Genomic DNA, 23463 nt, shown 5'->3' on the forward strand with positions numbered 1-23463 from the left:
AGGATAGAAGTTTTTTTCAGTAACAACTAATAAATCTACAAGTAGTAACTTGTGGAATGGCATAATTGCAAGTTGAAGCTTATATTTTTCAAAGAAATGAAAGGAAGTTTGATGTCTTATATATATATATGTGTGTGTGTGTGTGTGTGTGTGTTGCACATGTGTATGATAATGGTTATAATGTTATGTTTTACATGATTGAGTTGTGTTGTTGATTCTTGAGGGACTAAGTGATTGAAAAGTGTAATCTGTGAAAAAATGTATAGTTTAATCACACTATTGATTCACTCCCCCCTCCGCCTCCCCCTCGATAGTGTCATGGTTTCCATTGTTTCTAAATAACAACATTTGTGCCAAGTTACTTCAATTGAATTGAGGTGGAGATCTACACATTTCAAAGTTGATTTTGGTAACTCCAAATGAGGCAAAGTTCTGGCAACTAGGGAAACCCTAGTCATAACTAGAGCATGACCTCCACACTCATTTCTATTATCTTTTGACCAAGCCTTAGACATCATGACATTATTAATATTTTTCATATCCTTATAAATCCTAATACTAGAAAACTCTTATGGGTCCTCAAAGAAACTTTGAAAAAAAAGACCTTCAAATTCTATAATAAAATCAAACTTATACAACTCTAAATTAATTTTTGGAATCCTATAGGTCTAAAAAATGCATTTAAAATTACAAATGTACCTCATTGGAACAATTGCATTGTTTCTACACTTAAATTACTCATACACTCTTTTGATTTGAGTCATTTTTTTAAATCACTAACTATCATACAAGGAATGGGTTGTACGAATTTAGTGTCCCTCAACTACTATTGTACATTGAACGTTGCTATCAAAAAAAAAATGAATCACCCCTACCTTATAAGCCATTGCATGAATTATTAACTCGTCCTACATTATTCATTCACCATTGTATAGATACTAATTAATCATATATATATATATATATATATATATACATATATATACATATATACACACACCACTCTGAGTCGTACAAATCATTGTGATCCATATTTGATTTGACTTCTATACGGAACATATTTTACTAAAACAATCTTACTAGTTGTCAATTTTATCCTATCTTTATGAAAGAGTGCCAAACATTGTCTTAACATCATCTTTGACACTGTGCTATGTTACAATCACTATGGTACCAATAACATGTTAAACTATAGTATGGAAAATATACAAGATGCAAGAATTAGACATTGAGAGGTGTTATATTGGTGCATCAAAATTAATAACATGAACATTTATAATGTTTTGTTTGTATCCAATCATATAATGTTAGATATTCTACACCTTATAACCACTTAAAAATAAAGAAATACTGTTAATTATAATGAAGGATATATATATATATATATATATATATATATATATATATATATATATATGTGGGGTAAAATATGTTAGTCATGTTTGGTTGATTTAATTTTAACTTAGAAATTTAATCAAAATGCATTTAATATAGAAAGTGTAAAGCAGGAATCTCATATTTGAAAGATATATTTGCAGATTAATAATAATAACAATAATAATAATAATTTATTTTTAAGGCCAAGGCCGCCAGACACCAAATTGGTACATGAGACTCCTTGTTTTTACTATATACTCTATGGAGGTGTACATGCTCTCTCCTCTAGATTTAAACTTGTAACCTCTTAAAAATAAAAATAAAAAATACTCTTAATTATATTTATTTATATATATATATATATATATATATATATATATATATATATAATAATTTATTTATTTATTTTAAATCTATAAATGGTTGATCACTAGTTTTAAAAAAAATCTCCAATTTTTCATTATTTATGAAATATGATTCTGAATTTAAATGCACATATTCAATTGTTTGTCTTTGATTTTATTTTCCCACTATTTTCTTTTTCATTTGACACATAATTAAAGCAATAAAATCAATGACCTATTTTAACCCAGTAAATGTAAATTTTCATTCTTATTAAAACATCAATTGTCTAATACCATAATCATAAAGATGATCGTCAAGAAAATTATGACCAATTAAGAGATTATATTATTATTTACCCATTTTCATACTCTGGTCCTATTTCTCTATATTAGAAAGGCATTCTGTAAGGCCTCCATCATTTAAAATATACCTTACTATTGCCCCTGTCAGTCGCAGGAACTGGATATCAATGGAACACCAATTGTGGAAAACACTAATCGTGTAAACTCTTGCCGCCATATTGAAACTCAATGGGACTTGATCGTGTTCTTCAGACTGATGTAGAGGTTAGACACATGATTTTCCTCTGCTTTAGCAACTCCAACGAATTCTAGTTGAATATGCACAAGTACCTATCTGTAACTATTAATCGTGGGAATATGCAAATACAACATTAATCGAATCTCTCGCCACCAAAACTGCTAGACCATTGAGCACCACCAGTTAATATGTTACCCAGGTCCTATATTGAATCAGCTGACTAGCAATTGACATCTAAGTATATAAGCATTGCTTTAACACCTTAATGCTACCATTCTAACTCATTTAGTTCAACTAATATGAACAATGCTTGTTATCTGGGTGAATATTTAAATAAAAGCACAATAACTAGTGAGAGAAGATCTGGACTTCAGGCAAGATTCGTAATAAATTTTCTGTGGATAATGAGGTAAAATTAGACAGCCACAGCAATATTGGGAGTTGCTTCAAAAGTTATCACTTTGTAACATCGTTCACAAAGTGTAGGATGGTCTACGAAGGAACCAACAACCTGCGAATAATTCCAACATCTTTCACACTTGGAACCATCTGCACGAGATACCCCAATCCATAAGTCACCCAATCCTGCTGCAGAATAGGTTCCAGTGAATGCAGCACCAGTGCTAGATACGTGGTCCATTGAAGGTAAAACCTCAACCTATATCCCAAGCGACCGCGTCAGAACAAAATAATGCTCAAGCAGAGATAAGTTTATGTCGAAATCAGATTAATAATGAACAAAAGGGTTACTTGCCTGAGAAGTTATGAAAATCCTATGCAACTTATCTGCATCATCCCCAGGCATAGACATCTGCTGGAATTTTCTGAGAAGATTTGGATCAGAACTATACAAGTAAACCTTTGCGTCCAAACTGGCACCAATTAATTTTCCTGTTCTGGCCATCTCCAAGACTTTGTTCACTTCTGTCCTCACCTGTTAGCAAAGACAGTTCACAAATCTTCTGTGACTTGAATCACAACTCACGAAAATGGTCCCCTCTAAAATATCAATTTATGTATGGAGAAGATATACACGAATGATAATCTCGAAAATCCAGGCTAGATTTTGAGCAAAATCCAAATATATGCAATAAATACGTGAAAATTAGCAATTGCTAGATATGATATATTATCTTGTATTCAGGTAGTAAAAAATGGTTGTATGCAGTCCTTTTGTGGGGGTGGAAATGGTTTCAGATTGTCTGTTATCTCTAGGATGTTGATTGCTTTTGTTATGGCTTATGATGTTTCGAGGTAATGATAATAATCATGTTAATAGACATAGACGAGCTTGAACCGAACCGATACAACAGAACTAAATCTATATCTTAAGAGCATACTCCCTCATAAGACATTGAGGGGACCACCTCATCTTATAGTTGGGAAACAACTCTTCAGGAATAATTGCTTTAGGAGACCATTTTTCACTTTACATCCAATTTTTTGGTCAAGATTTAAATTTCAACCTATAAAGTTGGACATATTGCCCTTGTTCATGTCAGTTAACTGTCATATTTTAAGTGCATAAATTCCTTGTCAAAATCACTCCTGGATCACTCAACCTTGAAAGTATTTTGGAGGGAATTCTCCTATGTTGCACTGGCTGTGGGTACAGGGGGACGAGTTTCCAGGATGGCTAGAGCACACCCCCAAATTTTCATGGGACAACAAGTGCAGCAACTAATTTTTATATTTATAAAAAATTAAAAATTAAAATAAAATTTAGTAATTGGGCATAAACATGAATTATAAATTAAAATAAAAAGAATTAGAACTATTACCTAATTTGAAATTCAAATTACAAAATAAAATACTAAAGTCTAATACTATTTTATCATCATTGTGTATCACAAAAAAAATCTCGTCATCATTGCCCATTGTCAAGAACTTAAGTACTATTGCTCTGCTACAACCTACAATATACTACTGTCTACTTAATCATTCTATGATGCATGATGAATCATTTCAAAATTTAAATACCAGCTAAACTTTAAAGACTAAAAGTAAAATTTAATAAAACTGTAAACGTAAACAAGTCATTAAAATTTCATTATAAATTCCAAATTATGATTCTAGAAATTAAGCACCTTGCGGGACCTGTCATTAGTATAATGAATATCATAATAAATTAGAATCACTATTATTTATAGAGCACAAAGAATATTACCATCCGATCTATTTACCTTATAACATTAAGCGTTAAAGATGACTTAGCCATTGTGATGTTTATTTCAGGAGTAAAAAATGTTATCCACAAAAGTACTAATGTCATAAAGTGAAATACATTATATATAATAAATGATGTTTATGTTAATGTATTCAAGGAATTAGTTGATTGGTTCCTAAAATGATATATCATCTTATCTCTAGTAATTTAGTAGCCCATTGATATATCATCTTATTTCTCATCTAGTCTCTCCTACTTGTCTCTTACATATATTCAACATGGTCTTAAAGTCACGGTGAGTGGCAAAGCGAAATTTCAAAGATTCATGCCAAGAAAAGGTTTGTCACAAACATGGAGAAAGAAACAAGTTCAAATTGAAGGCAAATTAATTCATGGAATATAGTGACTGTAGATTGTAAACTGTAAATATGAATGTCATTAAAAATTAATTATAGATCCCAAATTAAGAGTCTCAAACTTCACCCTATCGATTGAATCTCAATTTTGAGTTCTCTCAATTTTGTTTATCTTTGACACTGTGAATTGTTGAAATTTGGTACCAGAGGACAGGTGGTTCCCTAAAGCTTTGATCTTTGGCCTAGGGAAATGTTAAATTATGGTATGTTCTATGCTTATAACAGTTTACTTCTTTTTCTTATTATATTCCACCGATTAGCAATCACATGTACATAAAGTAAAGTGCAGATAGAAAATTAAACGATCGACAGAAAACAAGCCAAGACAAGAGACACAAGATGTGGCGGCTAGCCAGGGACAAACCCCACAATGTGTGGGGAAACCCTTTGATCAAATCTTCTTTTATCTTCAATAATTCAGCAGAGAGAAATAGTACAATAAATCTGATTCATATCAGCAGTAGCAAACCCTAGATCAGTAGCATCAGCATTAGCGGCTTCATTATCAAACTAGGGCAGACCATATCTCACAAACCGACAGTCGAATTGACTTCATTCCACCACCAAAAGTTTCGGCTTCCAGAGGAGGTTCAGATGAACCTACAGTGCAGTTCAGATGAGGAGATCTTCTAGGCCACGCAAGTCAATATTTACTTCTGCAGTTGTAGCTTCAGTTTCAGCAGTTTCCGGCTTCAAACTAGGGCAGTTGATATCTTGCAAACCGTTCGTCGGATTGACTTCATTCCACCACCAAAAGTTGCGGCTTCCAGAGGAGGTTCAGATGAACCTACAACACAGTTTAGATGAGGAGATCTTCTAGGCCACGCAAGTCAATCTTTACTTCTGCAGTTGCAACTTCAAATTCAACAGCTTCCGGCTCCACATGTGTGAGAGAGAGAGACCCATTTCAGCGCAGTAGAGAAGAGACTCATATCTGCGCAGTAGAGAGAGAGAGATGTGATGAGATGAGTGAGTCCAAATGAGGAAAAATCCTCTTATATTTATACACAACGTTGGTGGATGAATAGATGCGACTGTTGGGCTTCTGAGCCTACATGAGTTGTAGGTCGGCTTGATAATAATTCCATAATCAAAATAAATTCATATCTCCATGAATACTTATCGGAATTGGATGATCTTTATATCAATCCTACACCTCTCGACGAGAGGAATCTAATAAAAATATTATTAGCCATGAGTAAGATAACCCACATGAAGTTTTGCCCTGGTTGCCAATTTTAACACTCCCTCTCAACCATGGAGAACTTCATCTGCAATCTGTCTATCGATCGTTACATTTCATCCATCAAATGCACTGCCTTGTACAGCCTGACCCTTGCCCTGCTCTGCTCTATTTTGCCTGTTCTGCTTTGTCTTGTTCTGCCCTGCACTGATCTGTACTGTTTTGTTCTGTTCTGCTCTACTCTTGCATTGTTCTGTTCTACTCTGCTTTTGTCCGAATTATGAAGAAGAAGAAATGATCGAGGATGTATCATACTGACTTAAAGTCAGTCTCAGAGTATGTACCACTGGTCCCAGACCAGTCTCAACCAACCCAAAGTCAGCGTCATAGTGAGTACAACTCCAATGGTTCCAGACCAATATCATCCTCCACTGACTCAAAGTCAGTCTCAGAGTATGTACCACTGATCCTAGACCAGTCTCAACCGACCCGAAGTCAGCGTCATAGTATGGTACAACTCCTACCACTGGTCCCAGACCAGTATCATTGATCCTAGATCAATGGAGATCATCCTAGCGTAGGGAGTACGGTAGTTACAATGATGCGTCCATCGGTACTACTATGGTCCCTAACTTCATTTCCCTGCTCATTGATCAGATGAGAGGTACTTCCCATGAGTCCCAGACTGCATGGGTAGAATGCCTCGACAGGAGAACTAATCAATCCTGTCCTCACAAGAGAACACATCAATCCTGCTACAATTGCCATGGAGAACACATCAATCCAGGCCTCACAAGAGAACACATCAATCCTGCTACAATTGCCATGGAGAACAAATCAATCCAGGCTGCCATGGAGAACACATCAATCCAGGCCTCACAGGAGAACTAATCATCCTGCTACACAGGAGAGCGAATCATCCTGTTCCACAAGAGAGCGAATCATCCTGTCCCACAAGAGAGCGAATCATCTTGTTCCAGTGTGCACCACCAGGGGAGGGTGAGTCACCCTGTGGTCCTATGTTGCTCCAGTAGGAACCGCAAGCCCTCAGAGCTCCCAGAGCTCAATGTATGCAACATGCAGGACCCTTGTACAAGGGTTTCTTGCCGACTCCAAGTCGTTTGGGAAAATCACAGATTAGATCTTCCCTCGGGGCTTTGACAAGGTGTATCAACCTGTACATCATCTTATAGTGATGGAGCTTCCTTGCTCATCGACTTACCATATCCCAGATGATGTCTATCTGCTGGAGCAATTGACGAATACGGGATTCCTCAATAATCGAATCCCACCTCTGGTTGTTACAGATAATCACAATGGTATCCAATGTAAATCCAAACAGCTCACTGAAGAGCTTTCACAACCAGACTGCCTCACACGAGGTTATGCTAGCAACAATATATCCTGCTTCGGCGGTGCTCAAAGCCACCGACTTCTACTTCCTGCTCATCCAAGATATTGAAGCAAATCCCAAGGTGAAACAGTACCCGGAAGTGCTCTTACGGTCCACCACACTGCCTACCCAATCAACATCAGTATATCCAAGTAGTCTCACATCTCTAGCAGTGTATCTTAATCCATGAGAGATTGTGTGCTGAAGACATCTCAGAAGATTCCTGGCATCAATCCAGTGAGGCTCAACCAAATATGAGCTCACAATGCTAACTGCAAAACATATGTTCGGACAGAGGTTCACTAAGAACATCAATGCGAATGAGTTTTTGAAACTCAGAGGCATTTCCCAAGTCTGGTCCAACATCACTACCATATAACTTCTAAAAGTTAAGATCCTCGAGGTAGTCACAGGCTTGCAGTCCATCATTCCGAATCTTTCCAATATCTTCACCACATATTTTCCTTGAGATAGGAAAATTTCTCCTGGCTTTTGCCACACTTCAAGTCCTAGGAAGTAGTGCATCAGTCCTAGGTCTTTCATTTCAAATTCAGAGGCCAGCGCCCTCTTACATTTGTGAATGAGAGGGTCTGCACCTGTTAGAAAGAGGTCATCCACATACAACACCAGTATGAGAGGCTTGTCATCTTCAACCTTAAAGTAAAGGTTAGGATCGGCTTCACTCCTAGTGAATCCCAGCTTCATCAAGTAGCTATCGATCCTCTCATACCATGCTCGGGGTGCTTGCTTCAGCCCATAAAGAGCTTTCTTCAACCTGCATACATGAGATTTTCGATCATAAATCTCAAATCCTTCGGGTTGCTCCACGTAGACCTCTTCTTTGATCGAGCCATGCAAGAACGCAGTCTTGACATCCATCTGATGTAGGTTCCATCCTTGTGAAGCGGCAAGGGCTATGATCGAGCGGATGGTCGTATATCTGGCAACAGGTGCAAATATCTCATCATAGTCTATACCTTCCTTTTGGGAGAAACCTCAAGCAACAAAACGAGCCTTATACTTTTCCGTGCTTCCATCTGCTGCATGCTTTATCTTGTAAAGCCATTTGGAAGTAACAACAGTCTTGTCCTGGGGTCTGGGAACTACTTCCCAAACATCATTCTTTATGATAGACTCATATTCTTCGGTCATAGCATCCTTCCATACTTGATGCTTGACGGCATCTGAGAATGACGAAGGCTCATTTTGTATGATCGTGCTCATGATGGTCAGGTGTCCTTGATACCTATTAGGTTTCTTACTTTCACGAAAGGTTCCTCGGGGTGCAGCATGTCCTTCAGCATCATCAAGTAACCCCTTAAGCCATGAAGGCCTCTTCCTAGAAGAGGAAGGCTCATATGGAGGAGGATCAATCGGATCCATGGGTTCTTCTACATCAGGCATTGATTCATCATCTTTTTCTTTCGGTTCCCTGGTGTCGGCTTCTTGAGAGCTCCTCAAAGTCGGAAGATTGATCACCTTGCTGAGAGCCATATCTTCGTCAAAGGTGACATCATGACTAATTATGACTTCCCTTTGACCGGCTACATAGATTCTATAGCCTTTAGTATTTTCACCATAGCCCACGAAAATTCCTTTCTTTCCAGATGCTCCCAATTTATTTCTTTTCTCTTTCGGCACATGAAAGTATACAGGGCTTCTAAAAATTTTAAAATGAGAAACATCAGGTTTCTTACCGGTGAATTTTTCTTCAGGAGTCTTGGAACCCAATGCTTGATGAGGGCATCGATTTTGTACATATACGGCAGTGTTTGCAGCTTCAGCCCATAGAAATTTTGGAAGTCTTTGATCATGTAGCATGGCCCGAACAGCTTCCATCATCGTGTGGTTCTTCCTTCCCACCACACCATTCTGTTCAGGAGTATGTGGTGAAGTAGTCTCCCTCTTAATGCCAACCTCATGTATGCCTGAGTAAACCAATTGTAATATATCGGAGGTCTTGCCTTGGCTTGAGGGGAATGGTCCCCTTTTGAGCTTTCCTTTGGCACATCCCGGACATACACCTTCTTTCCCTACTTGGAATTCGGGCATCCCTGTTACCATCTGTCTTACATCGGGTAGAGCTTTGTACTGAAGGTGGGCAAACCTCTGATGCCAAAGTTTGGACTAAAGAGTTGTGTCACAAGACATGACACCTAGCGGACTTCCATCGACCTGATATAATGAATCAACACTAAACCCAAGAGTAAAGGCATCTTTAACATTATTTTTCCATATACATACCTTCCCATTGCTGAAGGTTACCTTGTAGCCTCTATCTTCCATTGCCAAGATGGACACTAGGTTCCTTTTGAGGTCAGGTGCATTTAATACATCCTAGAATTTCTAGCCTTCTTGAATGCTTGTCCTCTTCCTTGATTCCCAGCTCTCCTCTTACCTTTGCTATTGAATTTGTCATTCCTTTGATTGCCATCAGAGGGATTTTGATCATCATCCCAGTGTGAGTACTTTCTATCAGGGCACTTCCTTGCATAGTGACCTGCTTCATCGCAGATGAAACATCGTCCTTTCCTTCCGCCCTTAGATCCATCCTTTCCTTTTGATTTAGACCCAGAATTATTTCTTTACTTAGCATGAGAAGAAAAACCAGCAGGAGGACCTTTAGGCAAGGGCATTTCCTGCTCTTCTACCCTTGTTTGTTCTTGAATGCATCTAGCCATTAATTCCTCGAAACTAGGAATTACATTATTGTTCAGAAGAGTAGTCCTGAACACATACCATTCAGATGGTAATCCTCCGAGAGTTGTGAGTGCCATTTCTCTGTCAATAATGGTTTCCCCAATAGATAGGAGATTGTTCTTGATCTCGATGATTCTTAAGAAGTATGCTTGCATACTTTCATCTTTACCCTTCTTGAATTCCCTGAACTTATTTCTAAGAAACAAAACTTGATTTGCATCATTAACTTTAAATAAACTCACCAGTCTGTCGTAGATTTCCTTGGAGGTGTCTAGATTAGAGATGTAGGCCACCAAGCGCTTGTCGATAGAGTCCCGGATGATCTTCTTTGTTTTGACTTCTCCATTTTTCCATTTGTTCCAGGCAGCAGCGAATGCATTTGATGGAGGCTCAACAATATTGCCTCTCACATGATCCAACACTCCTTGATTCTCAAGGGTTAGATCAATAGACATCTTCCATCCGTGATAGTCAGCGTTCTCATGGAGCTTGTCTTCGGCAGGGAAGAGTGTTGAGGACCCTAGTTCCTTTAGAATAGCCTTGCCAATCTTCTCTTCAATGATTGCTCTTGCTCGGGCTTTGTCTTCACCTCAGCTCTGATACCATGTTAAATTACGGTATGTTCTATGCTTATAACAATTTACTTCTTTTTCTTATTATATTCCACCGATTAGCAATCACATGTACATAAAGTAAAGTGCAGATAGAACATTAAACGATCGACAGAAAGCAAGCCAAGACAAGAGACACAAGATGTGGCGGCTAGCCAGGGACAAACCCCACAATGTGTGGGGAAACCCTTTGATCAAATCTTCTTTTATCTTCAATAATTCAGCAAAGAGAAATAGTACAATAGATCTGATTCATATCAGCAGTAGCAAACCCTAGATCAGTAGCACCAGCATTAGCGGCTTCATTATCAAACTAGGGCAGACCATATCTCACAAACCGACAGTCGGATTGACTTCATTCCACCACCAAAAGTTTTGGCTTCCAGAGGAGGTTCAGATGAACCTACAACGCAGTTCAGATGAGGAGATCTTCTAGGCCACGCAAGTCAATCTTTACTTCTGCAGTTGCAGCTTCAGTTTCAGCAGTTTCTGGCTTCAAACTAGAGCAGTCGATATCTTGCAAACCGTTCGTCGGATTGACTTCATTCCACCACCAAAAGTTGCGGCTTCCAGAGGAGATTCAGATGAACCTACAACGCAGTTCAGATGAGGAGATCTTCTAGGCCACGCAAGTCAATCTTTACTTCTGTAGTTGCAGCTTCAAATTCAACAGCTTCCGGCTTCACATGTGTGAGAGAGAGAGACCCATTTCAGTGCAGTAGAGAAGAGACTCATATCTGCGCAGTAGAGAGAGAGAGATGTGATGAGATGAGTGAGTCCAAATGAGAAAAAGTCCTCTTATATTTATACACAACGTTGGTGGGTGAATAAATGCGACTGTTGGGCTTCTGAGCCTACATGAGTTGTAGGTCGGCTTGATAATAATTCCATAATCAAAATAAATTCATATCTCCATGAATACTTATCGGAATTGGATGATCTTTATATCAATCCTACACCTCTCGACGAGAGAAATCTAATAAAAATATTATTAGCCATGAATAAGATGACCCACATGAAGTTTTGCCCTGGTTGCACATTTTAACAAGAAAAGTGTCCAAAAGAATTTAATTTTTCTCCTAAAGTGACTTTGTAATTTTTTTTATAAAGTTAAATCTAATTTAAAAGTGACTTTAAATGATAAAGTTACTAAGTCTAATTTTAAAGTGACTTTTATAAAGTTAATGAAAAATTAGAGAGGAAAAGTGACTTTGGAAATAAATGACTAAGTGGGTCTTTATTAAAGTGGAGTGAATTAAAAAATAAAAAGTGAGATTTAAATGAGCATTTAATCTCAGCCTTAGATCTCAATCTATTTCAGCCATTGGATTTATGGATCACCCAAAAGTCACTTGGGGTTAGATTAAGGGAGGAAAAAGTCATTCATTTTTTCATGAGTAGATTGGGAGAAGGAGAGCAAGAGAGCAAGAGAGATTTCTGAGCAGGGAGGAGAAGGAGACAGCAGCTTGGCACACATTCCAAGGCAGCAGTTGAGCAAATTTGTACAGCTGATTCAGCACACAGGGAAAGCCAGATTTTGGCACGATTTTCGAGGAGTGGTTTGCACAAAAATCGAGCAGTTTGCTGGTTTTTCTGCACGCAAAACGAGGGTCGTACAGTGCATTTATTGCAGGCCGTACAATGCATTTAATGCTGTCTGTACAGCTGCATTTAATGCTGAAAATGGGCACGAAAATCGAGGAGGCCGTACAACATTTATTGTTGTCCTGTTTGCTATAATTTCCAGATCGCTGTGAAGCACAGGAAAAGAGATAAGTTGTAAATTTGCTTGCTGATTTTTGTTGAATATTTCTCACTGTAAGAAGGCAATTTTCAGAAATAAAGAAGAACTCTCGAACTGGTTTTCCCCAAGAGTTGTAGGGGGTTTTTCTAGTGTCAAGTCGACCAAAAATCTCAGTGTTTAAATGTGTTTTAATGGATGTTTATTACTGCTGATTTTTATTTCTGCAATTTCCAGCATTCTGTAAAATTTCCAGAATTTGTGTTTTCAACAATATTTATTTTTTCAGCTTGTTAAATGTATGGTAATGGAAAAGGGCATTTAACTACATGGGAGAAATAAGGTGAAACTGAAAACCGGGCTGGGAAAACAGAAATTTCTACATGGCACTGGAGCTTGAGTGCTGAAGGGCAGTTTGGGACAGTAAAAGGAAAAACTACAACTGCTGATTTTTCACTCAAAATTCCAGCAAGCTGATTTTTTCATAAACAACAGTTTTATCTTTACTACAGCAGTGCTATTTTTCAGTTTTAGGACAGCAGGATGTCATTGGGATTGAGGGTGGAGGATAGGCTGGATGGGCATACAAATTACAGTGTTTGGAAGGAGAGAATGCAGAGTATCTTTGAGGAGGCAGAAGTCTAGGATATCATGGTGCATACCACACAGAACCCTGTTGTTGTGCCTACTCATGCTACTCAGTTGACAGCTTATAATAAAAAGAACAACAAGGGTAAGAGGCTGATTCCAGACGGAATCAAAGACCATTGCATTCCTCATGTGAGAGGAAAGAGCAATGCCCATGAGATGTGGACAACATTGTCCAACCTCTACCAGAGTACCAATGAGAACCGGAAAATGGTCCTGAAGGAGAAGCTGAAGAACATTAAGATGGGTAATGATAGTGCAGCTGGATATCTCACAAAGATTACTAATGTGAGAGATGAGTTGGCAGCGATTGGAGAGGCCATTCCACCCACTGAGTTGGTGTGGATTGCAGTGAATGGCCTCCCCTGTTCATGGTTGAACTTTGCTGATGGGGTTTGTGCACGTGAGACCCTTCCCACATGGGAGAGGTTTTGGGATGATTGCATTCAGACAGAGATCAGGAAAGGTCAGCTTGGGGCAGCCAAGCCAGTTGAGCAGGATGAGGATGTAGCATTGGTGGCAGGAGGCAAGAAAGGCAAAGGGAAGAAGCAGGCTTCCACAAGCAGTGGTGGGGGCAAAGGCAAAGGTAAAGCTAAACACCGGAACACACAGAAGGACTATTCCAAGGTGAAGTGTTGGAATTGTCAAAAGATGGGACACTATGCAGTTGTGTGTCCGGAGAAGAAGAAGAAGGGGAAAAACCAAAATGTGGCAGCTTCAGCAGAGATTGAGGACTTTGCAGGTCGTTTTGACCGGGAGTTTGCGTTCACTACGTGTGAGTCCTCTAGTGCAAGATCACTTGCCACACAGGTTCAGAGGGAGCATGCTTTTCCCTCGATTAACGAAGCATCTTCAAGTATCTGGTATGTGGATAGTGGCGCTTCACGTCACATGATAGGAGTCCGTGAGTACTTCTCAGAGCTTTCAAAGAGTGGCACTGATATAGAGGTAGTACTCGGTGATGACAGAGTTGTTAAAGCAGTCGGGGTGGGGACACTGACATTTCAGAGGGAGTCCAAACCTCCCTTGAAAGTGTCAGATGTTCTTTATGTGCCAGGGATGAGGAAGAACCTCATATCCGTCTCAGCTTTGGAGGACAGAGGATATGAAGTACTGTTCAGGGGAGGACAGGTGTTGATGTATCCCAGGGGCACTCCAGCTGATTCAGCTAGAGTGATAGGTGTACGCCATGCAAAGGTGTACAAGTTTGCATTCCAGCCCCTTTTGGCATTGAGCAGTAGTTCCGACAGCAGAGCTAGCAGTTCTGTGCTGTGTGAGATTTGGCACCGCAGGATGGGACATATGTATCATGGAGCCTTGAGGACATTGCAGGAGATCACTACAGGTGTACCAGATTTCAGTACTGATCACTTTGATACTTGTAGAGGTTGTGCGATGGGCAAGTTTGCCAAATCCCCTTTTCCCAGCAGTGACAGCAAAGCGACTAGGATACTTGATTTGATTCATTCCGATGTGAGCAGTCGGATGTCTAATGTTTCCTTGAGTGGATATGAGTACTATGTTTTATTCATTGATGATCACTCCAGGAGGACCTAGATTTATTTTTTGAAGACCAAGAGTGAGGTCTTCAAGCAGTTTCAGGAGTTCAGAGCTCTTGTGGAGACACAGACAGGTCGAAAGATCAAGTCCCTGAGGTCGGACAATGGAGGAGAGTACACCCTTGGAGAGTTTGTTGACTATTGTGCGGAGGCAGGCATTAGGAGGGAGTTCACCGTTCCTTACAACCCCCAACAGTACGGGGTTGCGGAGAGGAAGAACAGATCCATCATAGGGGCTGCCAAAGCCATGTTACATGATCAGGGGTTGCCATTGTTCTTGTGGGCAAAGGCCTGCAACACAGCTGTTTACTTGCAGAACAAGAGTCCGCATCGTGCCTTGGGGCACATGACTCGGGAGTAGGCTTTCTCTGGGAAGAAGCCTGATATTGGTCATCTTCATATCTTTGGATGCATTACATACTCCTATATACCCAAGGAGAAGAGGACCAAACTAGAGCCCACGATAGAGAAGGGTATCTTTGTGAGCTACAGTGAGACCTCAAAGGCCTTTCAGATTTACATTCCTGCACAGAGGAGAGTTGTTGTCAGACGGGATGTGAAGTTCGAGGAGGACAGGGCCTTTAGGAGGTCACAGGAGTTAGAGTATCTGGATCAGCTAGACCCTCAACAGCAATTGAGTCAATCGTAGGGATCTAGTGGGCAGAGATCAAGAGGATCAGGAGGTACATCTATGAGGATGTCAGGTCCGTCAGTGAGCAGTGGCTCACTGAGCCAGAGGGGTGGTGCTCCGGGCAGCATGCAGAGCAATTCACAGAGCAGTTCACTAGGGAGTCCACTGATGGACAGTTCACACGGTACCTCAGCTTCTACAAGTTCAGGTGCAGGCAGGAGGACAGCAGACAGACAGTCAGGAGTTCAGGCTACTGATGGTGATGAGGAGGAGGAGTTTCATTCTCCTATGGGAGAAGCATGCTCAGGGAAGAGAAAGCCCAAGTGGCTTCAGGACACCTTGAGAGATGCCACATCTGTTGCTGAGCCGAAGAGGCCGGTCAGAGAGAGTAGACCACCTGAGAGGTTTTGTAGCTATATGGCGATGGTTACCAGCATCCTTGACTCTAAGCCTTCTAGCTATGAGGAGGCAGCTAGCCAGCAGGTCTGGAGAGAGGCCATGCAGGAGGAGTATTCTTCTATCATGAAGAATGATGCTTGGGAGGTGGTGCCGAGGCCTGAGGGCAAATCCGTGGTTACTTCCAGATGGCTTTACAAGGTAAAGCATGCTGCAGATGGTAGCATTAAGAAATTCAAAGCGAGGTTTGTAGCTAGGGGGTTCTCCCAGGTAGAGGGAGTTGATTATGAGGAGACCTTCGCTCCCGTGGCTCGATATACTTCGATCCGCTCCATTATATCGATAGCAGCAGAGATGGGTTGGAAGATCCACCAGATGGATGTAGACCCATGTCGACACCGATGATCACCAATTGGAAGAAGCTTGATGCTTCGGATTCCGAGTTGGTGGATCCCACATTGTACAGGCAGCTGATTGGTTCCTTGATGTATTTGGTCAACACTAGACCAGATATCTGTTTTACAGTCAACACAATGAGTCAGTTTATGTGTGAGCCTAGGAAGGTTCACTAGGTGGCTGCAAAACACATTTTGCGGTACTTGCAGGGGACAGTGGATTATCGTCTGGACTATAGGCAGGGGGATGGAGTGAGATTGGCAGGATACACTAATTCTGATTGGGCAGGTTGTGCTTCTGATAGGAAGAGCACTTCAGGGTGTTGTTTTGGGTTGATTTCAACAGTAGTGTCATGGTTCAGCCGGAAGCAACAGTGAGTAGCACTGAGTTCAGCGGAAGCAGAGTATATGGCAGCCAGTCTAGCTAGTTGTGAGGCTATCTGGCTTCGCAAGATGTTGTTTGGCTTATTTGGTCAGCCATTGAGACCTTCAGTGATTTACTGTGATAATCAGAGTTGCATTAAACTCACGGAGAATCCAGTATTTCATGACAGGTCAAAGCGTATCGGGATCAGATATCATTTCATCAAAAATTATGTTCAGAAGGGAGCTGTGAATCTTGAGTATATTTCCACTGATGAGCTGGTTCTAGATATTCTTACCAAAGCCTTACCATAGGGCAAGCATGTCTACTTCAGAGACAAGATGGGTGTGGTGAGGAACACCTTCCTCGGTAAGAGGGAGTGTTGAAATTTGGTACCAGAGGACAGGTGGTTCCCTAAGGCTTTCATCTTTGGCCTAGGGAAAAGTGTCCAAAAGAATTTAATTTTTCTCCTCAAGTGACTTTGTAATTTTTTTTTATAAAGATAAATCTAATTTAAAAGTGACTTTAAGTGATAAAGTTACTAAGTCTAATTTTAAAGTGACTTTTATAAAGTCAATGAAAAATTAGAAAGGAAAAGTGACTTTGGAAATAAATGACTAAGTGGGTCTTTATTAAAGTGGGGTGAATTAAAAAATAAAAAGTGAGATTTAAATCAGCGTTTAATCTCAGCCTTAGATCTCAATCTATTTCAGCCATTGGATTTAGGGATCACCCAAAAGTCACTTGGATCACCCAAAAGTCACTTGGGGTTAGATTAAAGGAGGAAAAAGTCATTCATTCTTCCATGAGCAGATTGGGAGAAGGAGAGCAAGAGAGATTTTTGAGCAGGGAGGAGAAGGAGACAGCAGCTTGGCACACATTCCAAGGCAGCAGTTGAGCAGATTTGTACAGCTGATTCAGCACACAGTGAAAGACAGATTTTGGCACGATTTTCGAGGAGTGGTTTGCACAAAAGTCGAGGAGCTAAGTTGCACGAAACGGGGAAACGGGTACGAGTTTCCGAAACGGGAAGCGATACGAAACGCGACCTCCCCAAATTTTGGAAACGGGGAAATGCGAATATATATATATATATATATATATATATATATATATATATATATATATATGTGCAATCATAAAGCATAAATGATACATTATAATTTATTACACTTAAACATTAAGATTTAATTTACATCACATTTACTCATGAATGATCACATAATGAAAATAAAAATATCGGAATATCCAAAAGCAACCTTTATTATATATCCAAATCTCAAAATCAGCCTTTATTTATATTAATATATGAGGCTGCAAGTACAATAAAGACTATAAGGCTGCAAGAGAGAGATCCAAATCAAGATTTTCTGCATCCACATCCCATTCTTTAGAAGGACCACTGTTGTATTGGGAGTCTCCTCCTACATAGTCGAACGACCTTAGTGCTCTTAACACATATTTCATTAAATTTGGAATTAAATAGTGGATATAGAATTTCAAAATAACCAAAATACTCAATTCAAGTGATGTCCTTGTAATAAAAAAATTCCAAATTTAATGAAATATGTGTTTCTTGATTAAATACACGTTTCATACCCTAGTACCCTACATGATCTTGATTATTGGGAGTTTCCCCTGCATAGAGGGCTTGGTTCTCTTGATTAAATACAAGTTCCATACCCTAGTACATGATAAAATCCAATGGAAACATTGCAATCCCTCCAATTCTGAAATCCTGAAAAACAAATAAGTCTGCTGGATTTTGAGTGAGATCTAAAATTCTACTTTGTCCATATGAAATCCAATGAGGGCGAAACCACTCTCAAACATCCTGAGTCATTTCATGGTAATGTTAAAAATTTAAGTAAAAGGATGAAAATGAAAAATAAAGGAGAATATCACTTTTACTTTAAGAATTTAACATTACCATGAACTGCATATCCCTCAAACTTCCTGATGAACTGCATATCAACACTAGGGCAAAAAATCACTTTTATAACTTTATACATGCATCTAGAAGCAACAAGAAGTCACTAACATACCCTAAAAGTAAATTAAATTTTAAAAAAAAACACAAGTTAATGAGGAAACGTGGGTCGTACGGCCCTAAAACGCATTTCCGGTCGTACTGGCCACGTTTCCGTTTCAGGAAACGTGGCAGTACGGCCGGAAACGCGTTTCACGGCCGTACCAAACACGTTTCCACGTTTTGTACCCGTTTCTGTACAGAAACGAACCTCTTTACCACATTTCCTGCAACATAGCTGAGGAGCAGTTTGCTGGTTTTTCTGCACGCAAAACAAGGGCCATACAGCGCATTTATTGCAGGTCGTACAACGCATTTAATGATGTCCGTACAACTGCATTTAATGTTGAAAGTGGGCACGAAAATCGAGGAGGCCATACAGCGTTTATTGCTGTCCTGTTTGCTGTAATTTCCAGATTGCTGTGAGGCACAGGAAAAGAGATAAGTTGTAAATTTGCTTGCTGATTTTCGCTGAATATTTCTCACTGTAAAAAGGCAATTTTCAGAAATAAAGAAGAGCTCTCGAACTAGTTTTCCCCAAGAGTTGTAGGGGGTTTTTCCAGGGTCAAGTTGACCAAAAATCTCAGTGTTTAAATGTGTTTTAATGGCTATTTATTACTGCTAATTTTTATTTCTGCAATTTCCAGCATTCTGTAAAATTTCCAAAATTTGTGTTTTCAGCAATATTATTTTTTCAGCTTGTTAAATGTATGGTTATGGGAAAGGGCATTTAACTACATGGGAGAAATAAGGTGAAACTGAAAACCGGGGTGGGAAAACAGAAATTTCTACATGAATGGAGTTCTTTGTTAAGTGTTTACCTTCGCCTGCCATCTTAGACTTCGCTCAACTCTTACCTGCAACCTTTGCTTGAGCTTAGCATTTACATGCAACCTTCATAACCTGTGTTTACCTTCATTGTCGTGTCTATCTAATAGTGTTTACCTTCATCACCACCATGTAGTGTAGTGTGTAGTAGGCGATAGGCTTAGTTTAGTCGATAGATTTAGGTTGCGATAGTGTTTAGATTTCAAAATTTTTTATTTTATTTTTTGACTTTAAAGTTTAGAACTTAGGTTTTAAAATTTATTTTTTTTAATTTAAATATTTTTAAAGTTTAATGTGCATGTATCAGGGAATGTCCTAAAGTCCCCCGAAAAGTCCTCGATTTTTCGAGGGATAGCCCGGGGACGACCTGGAAGTCCCCAAGTCCCCGATGGGAGTCCTCGGCCAATTGGGGACGTTTTCAATGAGTTCCAAAGTACCCAGATCGCCGAGACAAAGGAAATGCTATGACTTTTGGTGCGGACATGTCCCCGTGCAACATAGGAATTCTCATCCCATTCATTTGCAGTATCTCCAAATGTTTTAGGAAACATAATCACCCAATAGGTCGCTTCATCCTATCTGCTAGAATCTAGATTATCCCAAAAATGTTACAATGCCTAATGGAATATTGGGTCCTTGGCAGCGAAAATTAATCATGATATTTAGTAATAAATCGGTGGAGAAGAGAAATTAATCAAAATTCTAGAAATAATCAAAAGGTTTATCTACATAGACAAGGAGAAGGAGAGCAACAAGTTACTCTATATTTAGCCACATAGGTGGGCTAGTTGCATCAGATTTACAATCAGTGGCAACAATATATCTCCACTCTGAAGTGGGGAACAAATATCAAAGTAACATGAAATTATTTTACTTGTGATCTACTACAACATGTATTACTTTCAGTTGGTTAACGTTGCTTATTCCATAGTACTTGTAGCTGCACAAACTAGCAGGCCTTGTAAAGAGGGAAAAATCTAGAGGGCACAACAACACTTGGGACAATGGCCCATTATCACCACAACCTAAGTCCCCTACTCTTCTCGTATTTTCATCGACGAGAGGAGTCCCAGTAACCCTCACTTGTGATAGATTTGTATCTATGGTAGGTTTGGAGTGGGGGAAGGTGGCTCATTCAATGGAAAGGTTCACCAAAAGTGCAAGCTTTGGGAGAAGCTAGTAAGACTTTCCACGAAAAACCCCTTTGAAATATGGTTACACGAGACCTAGGGTTGATATATATAGCGAGATATGAGTTCATCAAAGGTCAAGGTAGATAAGAGAAAAGACAATTACTGATTTACTCCAATGGGTACTAAAGAAAATGCCTTCAAAGAAATCCCCAAGTTGAAGGATTAGCTTCTAGGGTTCCCTCTTGATGTGATGGCTAGGGCATCAATTTTATGGAGATTCCACCATGGCAATTCCTCCAAAACTTTAGGATTCCTAGGGGAGACACTAAGGAATAATCTTATCCAAACAAAATTCAAATTGCCTCCCTCCAAAGGATTTCACACCAAGCCCTAGAGATGCCTCCTTATCCTTAAAGGGACAAGGAATAATGGTGAAAGTAAAGATGATTTTCAATTTTAAGGTGATCACAAGGATTCAAGACTAGTGCCTGGCCATTTGGAGGTTAGGAGTTATGAAAGATTACAATATAGACACCTTGCTCTTCAAGGAGACCTAAATGGGAAGCAACTTTGCTACCCTAAATGGAAGCAAGTTTAATACACCCTTATGTATTTATACTTCGATGACACTTGTTAATGGAGTTTTAAGGAGTAAAATGCATTAATTCCCCTAGGTGTTGAGAAAACTAGGGCAACATAGGGTTATATTAATTGATTTCTCTTGTAATTTGATAGATACTTGTGATATTCTTTTAGATTCTTTATTCTTCTTGTTATTATTGTGTTCTATATCATCAAACAACTACCAAGACATGAAGATCATCAAAGACAAATGGACACCAGATGTAGGCACTTAGCCAGGGCAAAACCCCTATGAAGGGGAAAACCCAATCAAACTTCTTCCTTTAGTAGATTCAAATCATGATGAGACAATCCAAGACCTTTGACTAAAACATTGACACCCTCCAATCCTTCAAGTCAGCCTCCCTTGTAGACAAATCAAACTGAAGTCAAATCTTCAAGTCAGCAAAGATTAGTTCTTATGCAATCCTGAGATTTTTGGTCCTCACTGTAGCCTTGAAATTTTCGATTCTTTTTGTAATCTTGAAAATTTTCAGTTCCCTCTACAACCCTGAGAGTTTCGGCTTCCCTTTAGATAGTAGTCTATCGTTCTTCGTTGTACCTTCTTCTTCCTTTAGGTTGTCTCGCATCCTCTTCTTCACTAAAAAGTTGCAAGCCAAATTACTTGCTTTTGCTCCTCCAAACTAGGTCGAATGATAAGGTATATATAGTGATTTGTCACTATACTTTTAGGGTAACATGAACAGTAGAAGATGAAGCTAGAGTCGACTTGAAGGATGGAGGTATGTTATATACTTTGACTCAAAAATATATTTTTCTTCTTTGACATAAAAAGCCCAAAAGGGGTCTTTTACATCATGATTTTGATTTTGACTCAATACAAAAATCCTAGAGCACACAATGGGTGCTTTGACCTAGTGACCAATGATCCAAGCATGAAATCCATGCTTTCTTAAGTAAAAAAAATGTCTTTTTCTTTCTTTTGACAAATATAATTGTGAAGACCAACACTAGTTACATTCTTCAACACTCCCTCTTAACTCAAAATGATATCTACGAAGAGTCACAACACACGTAGTGCTATAGATTAGATACTTGATCGAGGTATCTAACTGGGTGGGACTAAGGTGTGTTCCAAGCTTCAGCCTCTATAGGTACCATCAGGGTTCAACTCTAACACCAACCCAGGGATCTAGGTATTGTATCCAAGGCCGAAGCTCCACAAGACCAACGATATCCTCCCTACTTCGGGATCTAGACATCATCACAAGCCGACTAGATGTCCTCCCAAGCATCTGTTGCTCCTCAAATATATCCACTAAATCAGATATATCCACCAATCCAAGAATGCTTTCAACTTTCTTATGGAGAGATCCTGCACAACCACAACCCTAATTACTAATAAACTTTCAATATATGTGTTTGTGTGTGTGTTAGCACCACTGTTTTACAAGCCGGCCGATTAGAAACGGACTCGGCCGAGTCGAACCGAGTCATTAGCCTGAGGAGTGACCCGGCCACCTAACCGGTCCGGTTGACCGAGTCACACATGACTCGGATGACTCGGCCGAGTCATGTGTGACTCGGTCAACCCGGCCGGCTCCGTTATGACTCGGCCGAGTCACACTTGGGACGGCTGGGCAGCGTAAAAAGTTAAAACAAAATTCGTTTTTTTGGTAATTTTTCAAATGTTTAATGCAGTTTATGGATTCCAAAGGGTAATAGTAATTTGTTAAATGCTTTTGGGGTCCTTTTCCCCCTCCCAAACCCTATTTAAGACACCCAAATGCTCTCATTCACTCACAGTAGTCTTATGCATTTGAGTGAGATTCTTCTTTGAGAATTAGTGAGCAGTTCTTGAGCTTGTTTTGGAGCAGCAGTGAGGAGTCTTGGAAGAGCATTGTAGCTAGAGTGAGGAGCTTCTTGGGCAACCATTTGGAGCAACATTGAGGAGCTGATTCTTGGAGCAAGCTTGAGGAGGCAGTTTGTGCCTGGAGGTATTTTTTTCCACCTCTATAAATCTGTTTTTGCTTCGTAAATTTTAGGTGCATATCAAGAAAGCTTAGAGAGTGCTTTTTGTCAAATAAATGAACATTGAATCAATTTTTATTTTTTTTCATTTTCAGATTGTTTTCCTAGTCAAAAAATGGCACCTAGAGCAAAAGATCCTGCTTGGGCATATGTTGAAATGGTTGATAGTCAGATGCATTGCAAATTTTGCCATAGGAAAATTAAGGAAGGTCCTGGGGGCATTAATAGGCTGAAACAACACTTGGCAGGTATTAGAGGCCAAATTACCCCATGTACCTCATCAGAAATTGAGGAGATTAGAAAGAATTTGTTGGCCAGCTTTGAGAAATTTAAAGAAGATAAGGCTAGGCAAAAAGAGATACAGGCTGAAATTGGGAGGAAGAGGGAGATACAA

The 23463-nt window shown here is 39.5% G+C and overlaps 1 protein-coding gene across 2 annotated transcripts in view; it reads right to left on the reverse strand.

The window, feature by feature from the left end:
• Positions 1-2029: 2029 nt before the first annotated feature.
• Positions 2030-23463, reverse strand: part of OVA2 (tRNA synthetase class I (I, L, M and V) family protein) — a 391242-nt gene continuing 369808 nt past the window's right edge. For both annotated transcript variants that reach the window (XM_089406156.1, XM_089406157.1), the window contains exons 21-22: positions 3017-3196; positions 2030-2920 (exon numbers count right to left, since the gene is read on the reverse strand). In XM_089406156.1, coding sequence (XP_089262282.1) covers positions 2678-2920; positions 3017-3196 — 423 coding nt within the window. In that variant the 3' untranslated portion in view covers positions 2030-2677. The remainder of the gene's footprint in view (positions 2921-3016; positions 3197-23463) is intronic.

This window comes from Pinus tabuliformis, chromosome 2_2, assembly GCF_031772625.1.
Source record: "Pinus tabuliformis cultivar Carrire ecotype Pingquan chromosome 2_2, CPIR1, whole genome shotgun sequence".
Taxonomy (NCBI): Eukaryota; Viridiplantae; Streptophyta; class Pinopsida; order Pinales; family Pinaceae; genus Pinus; species Pinus tabuliformis.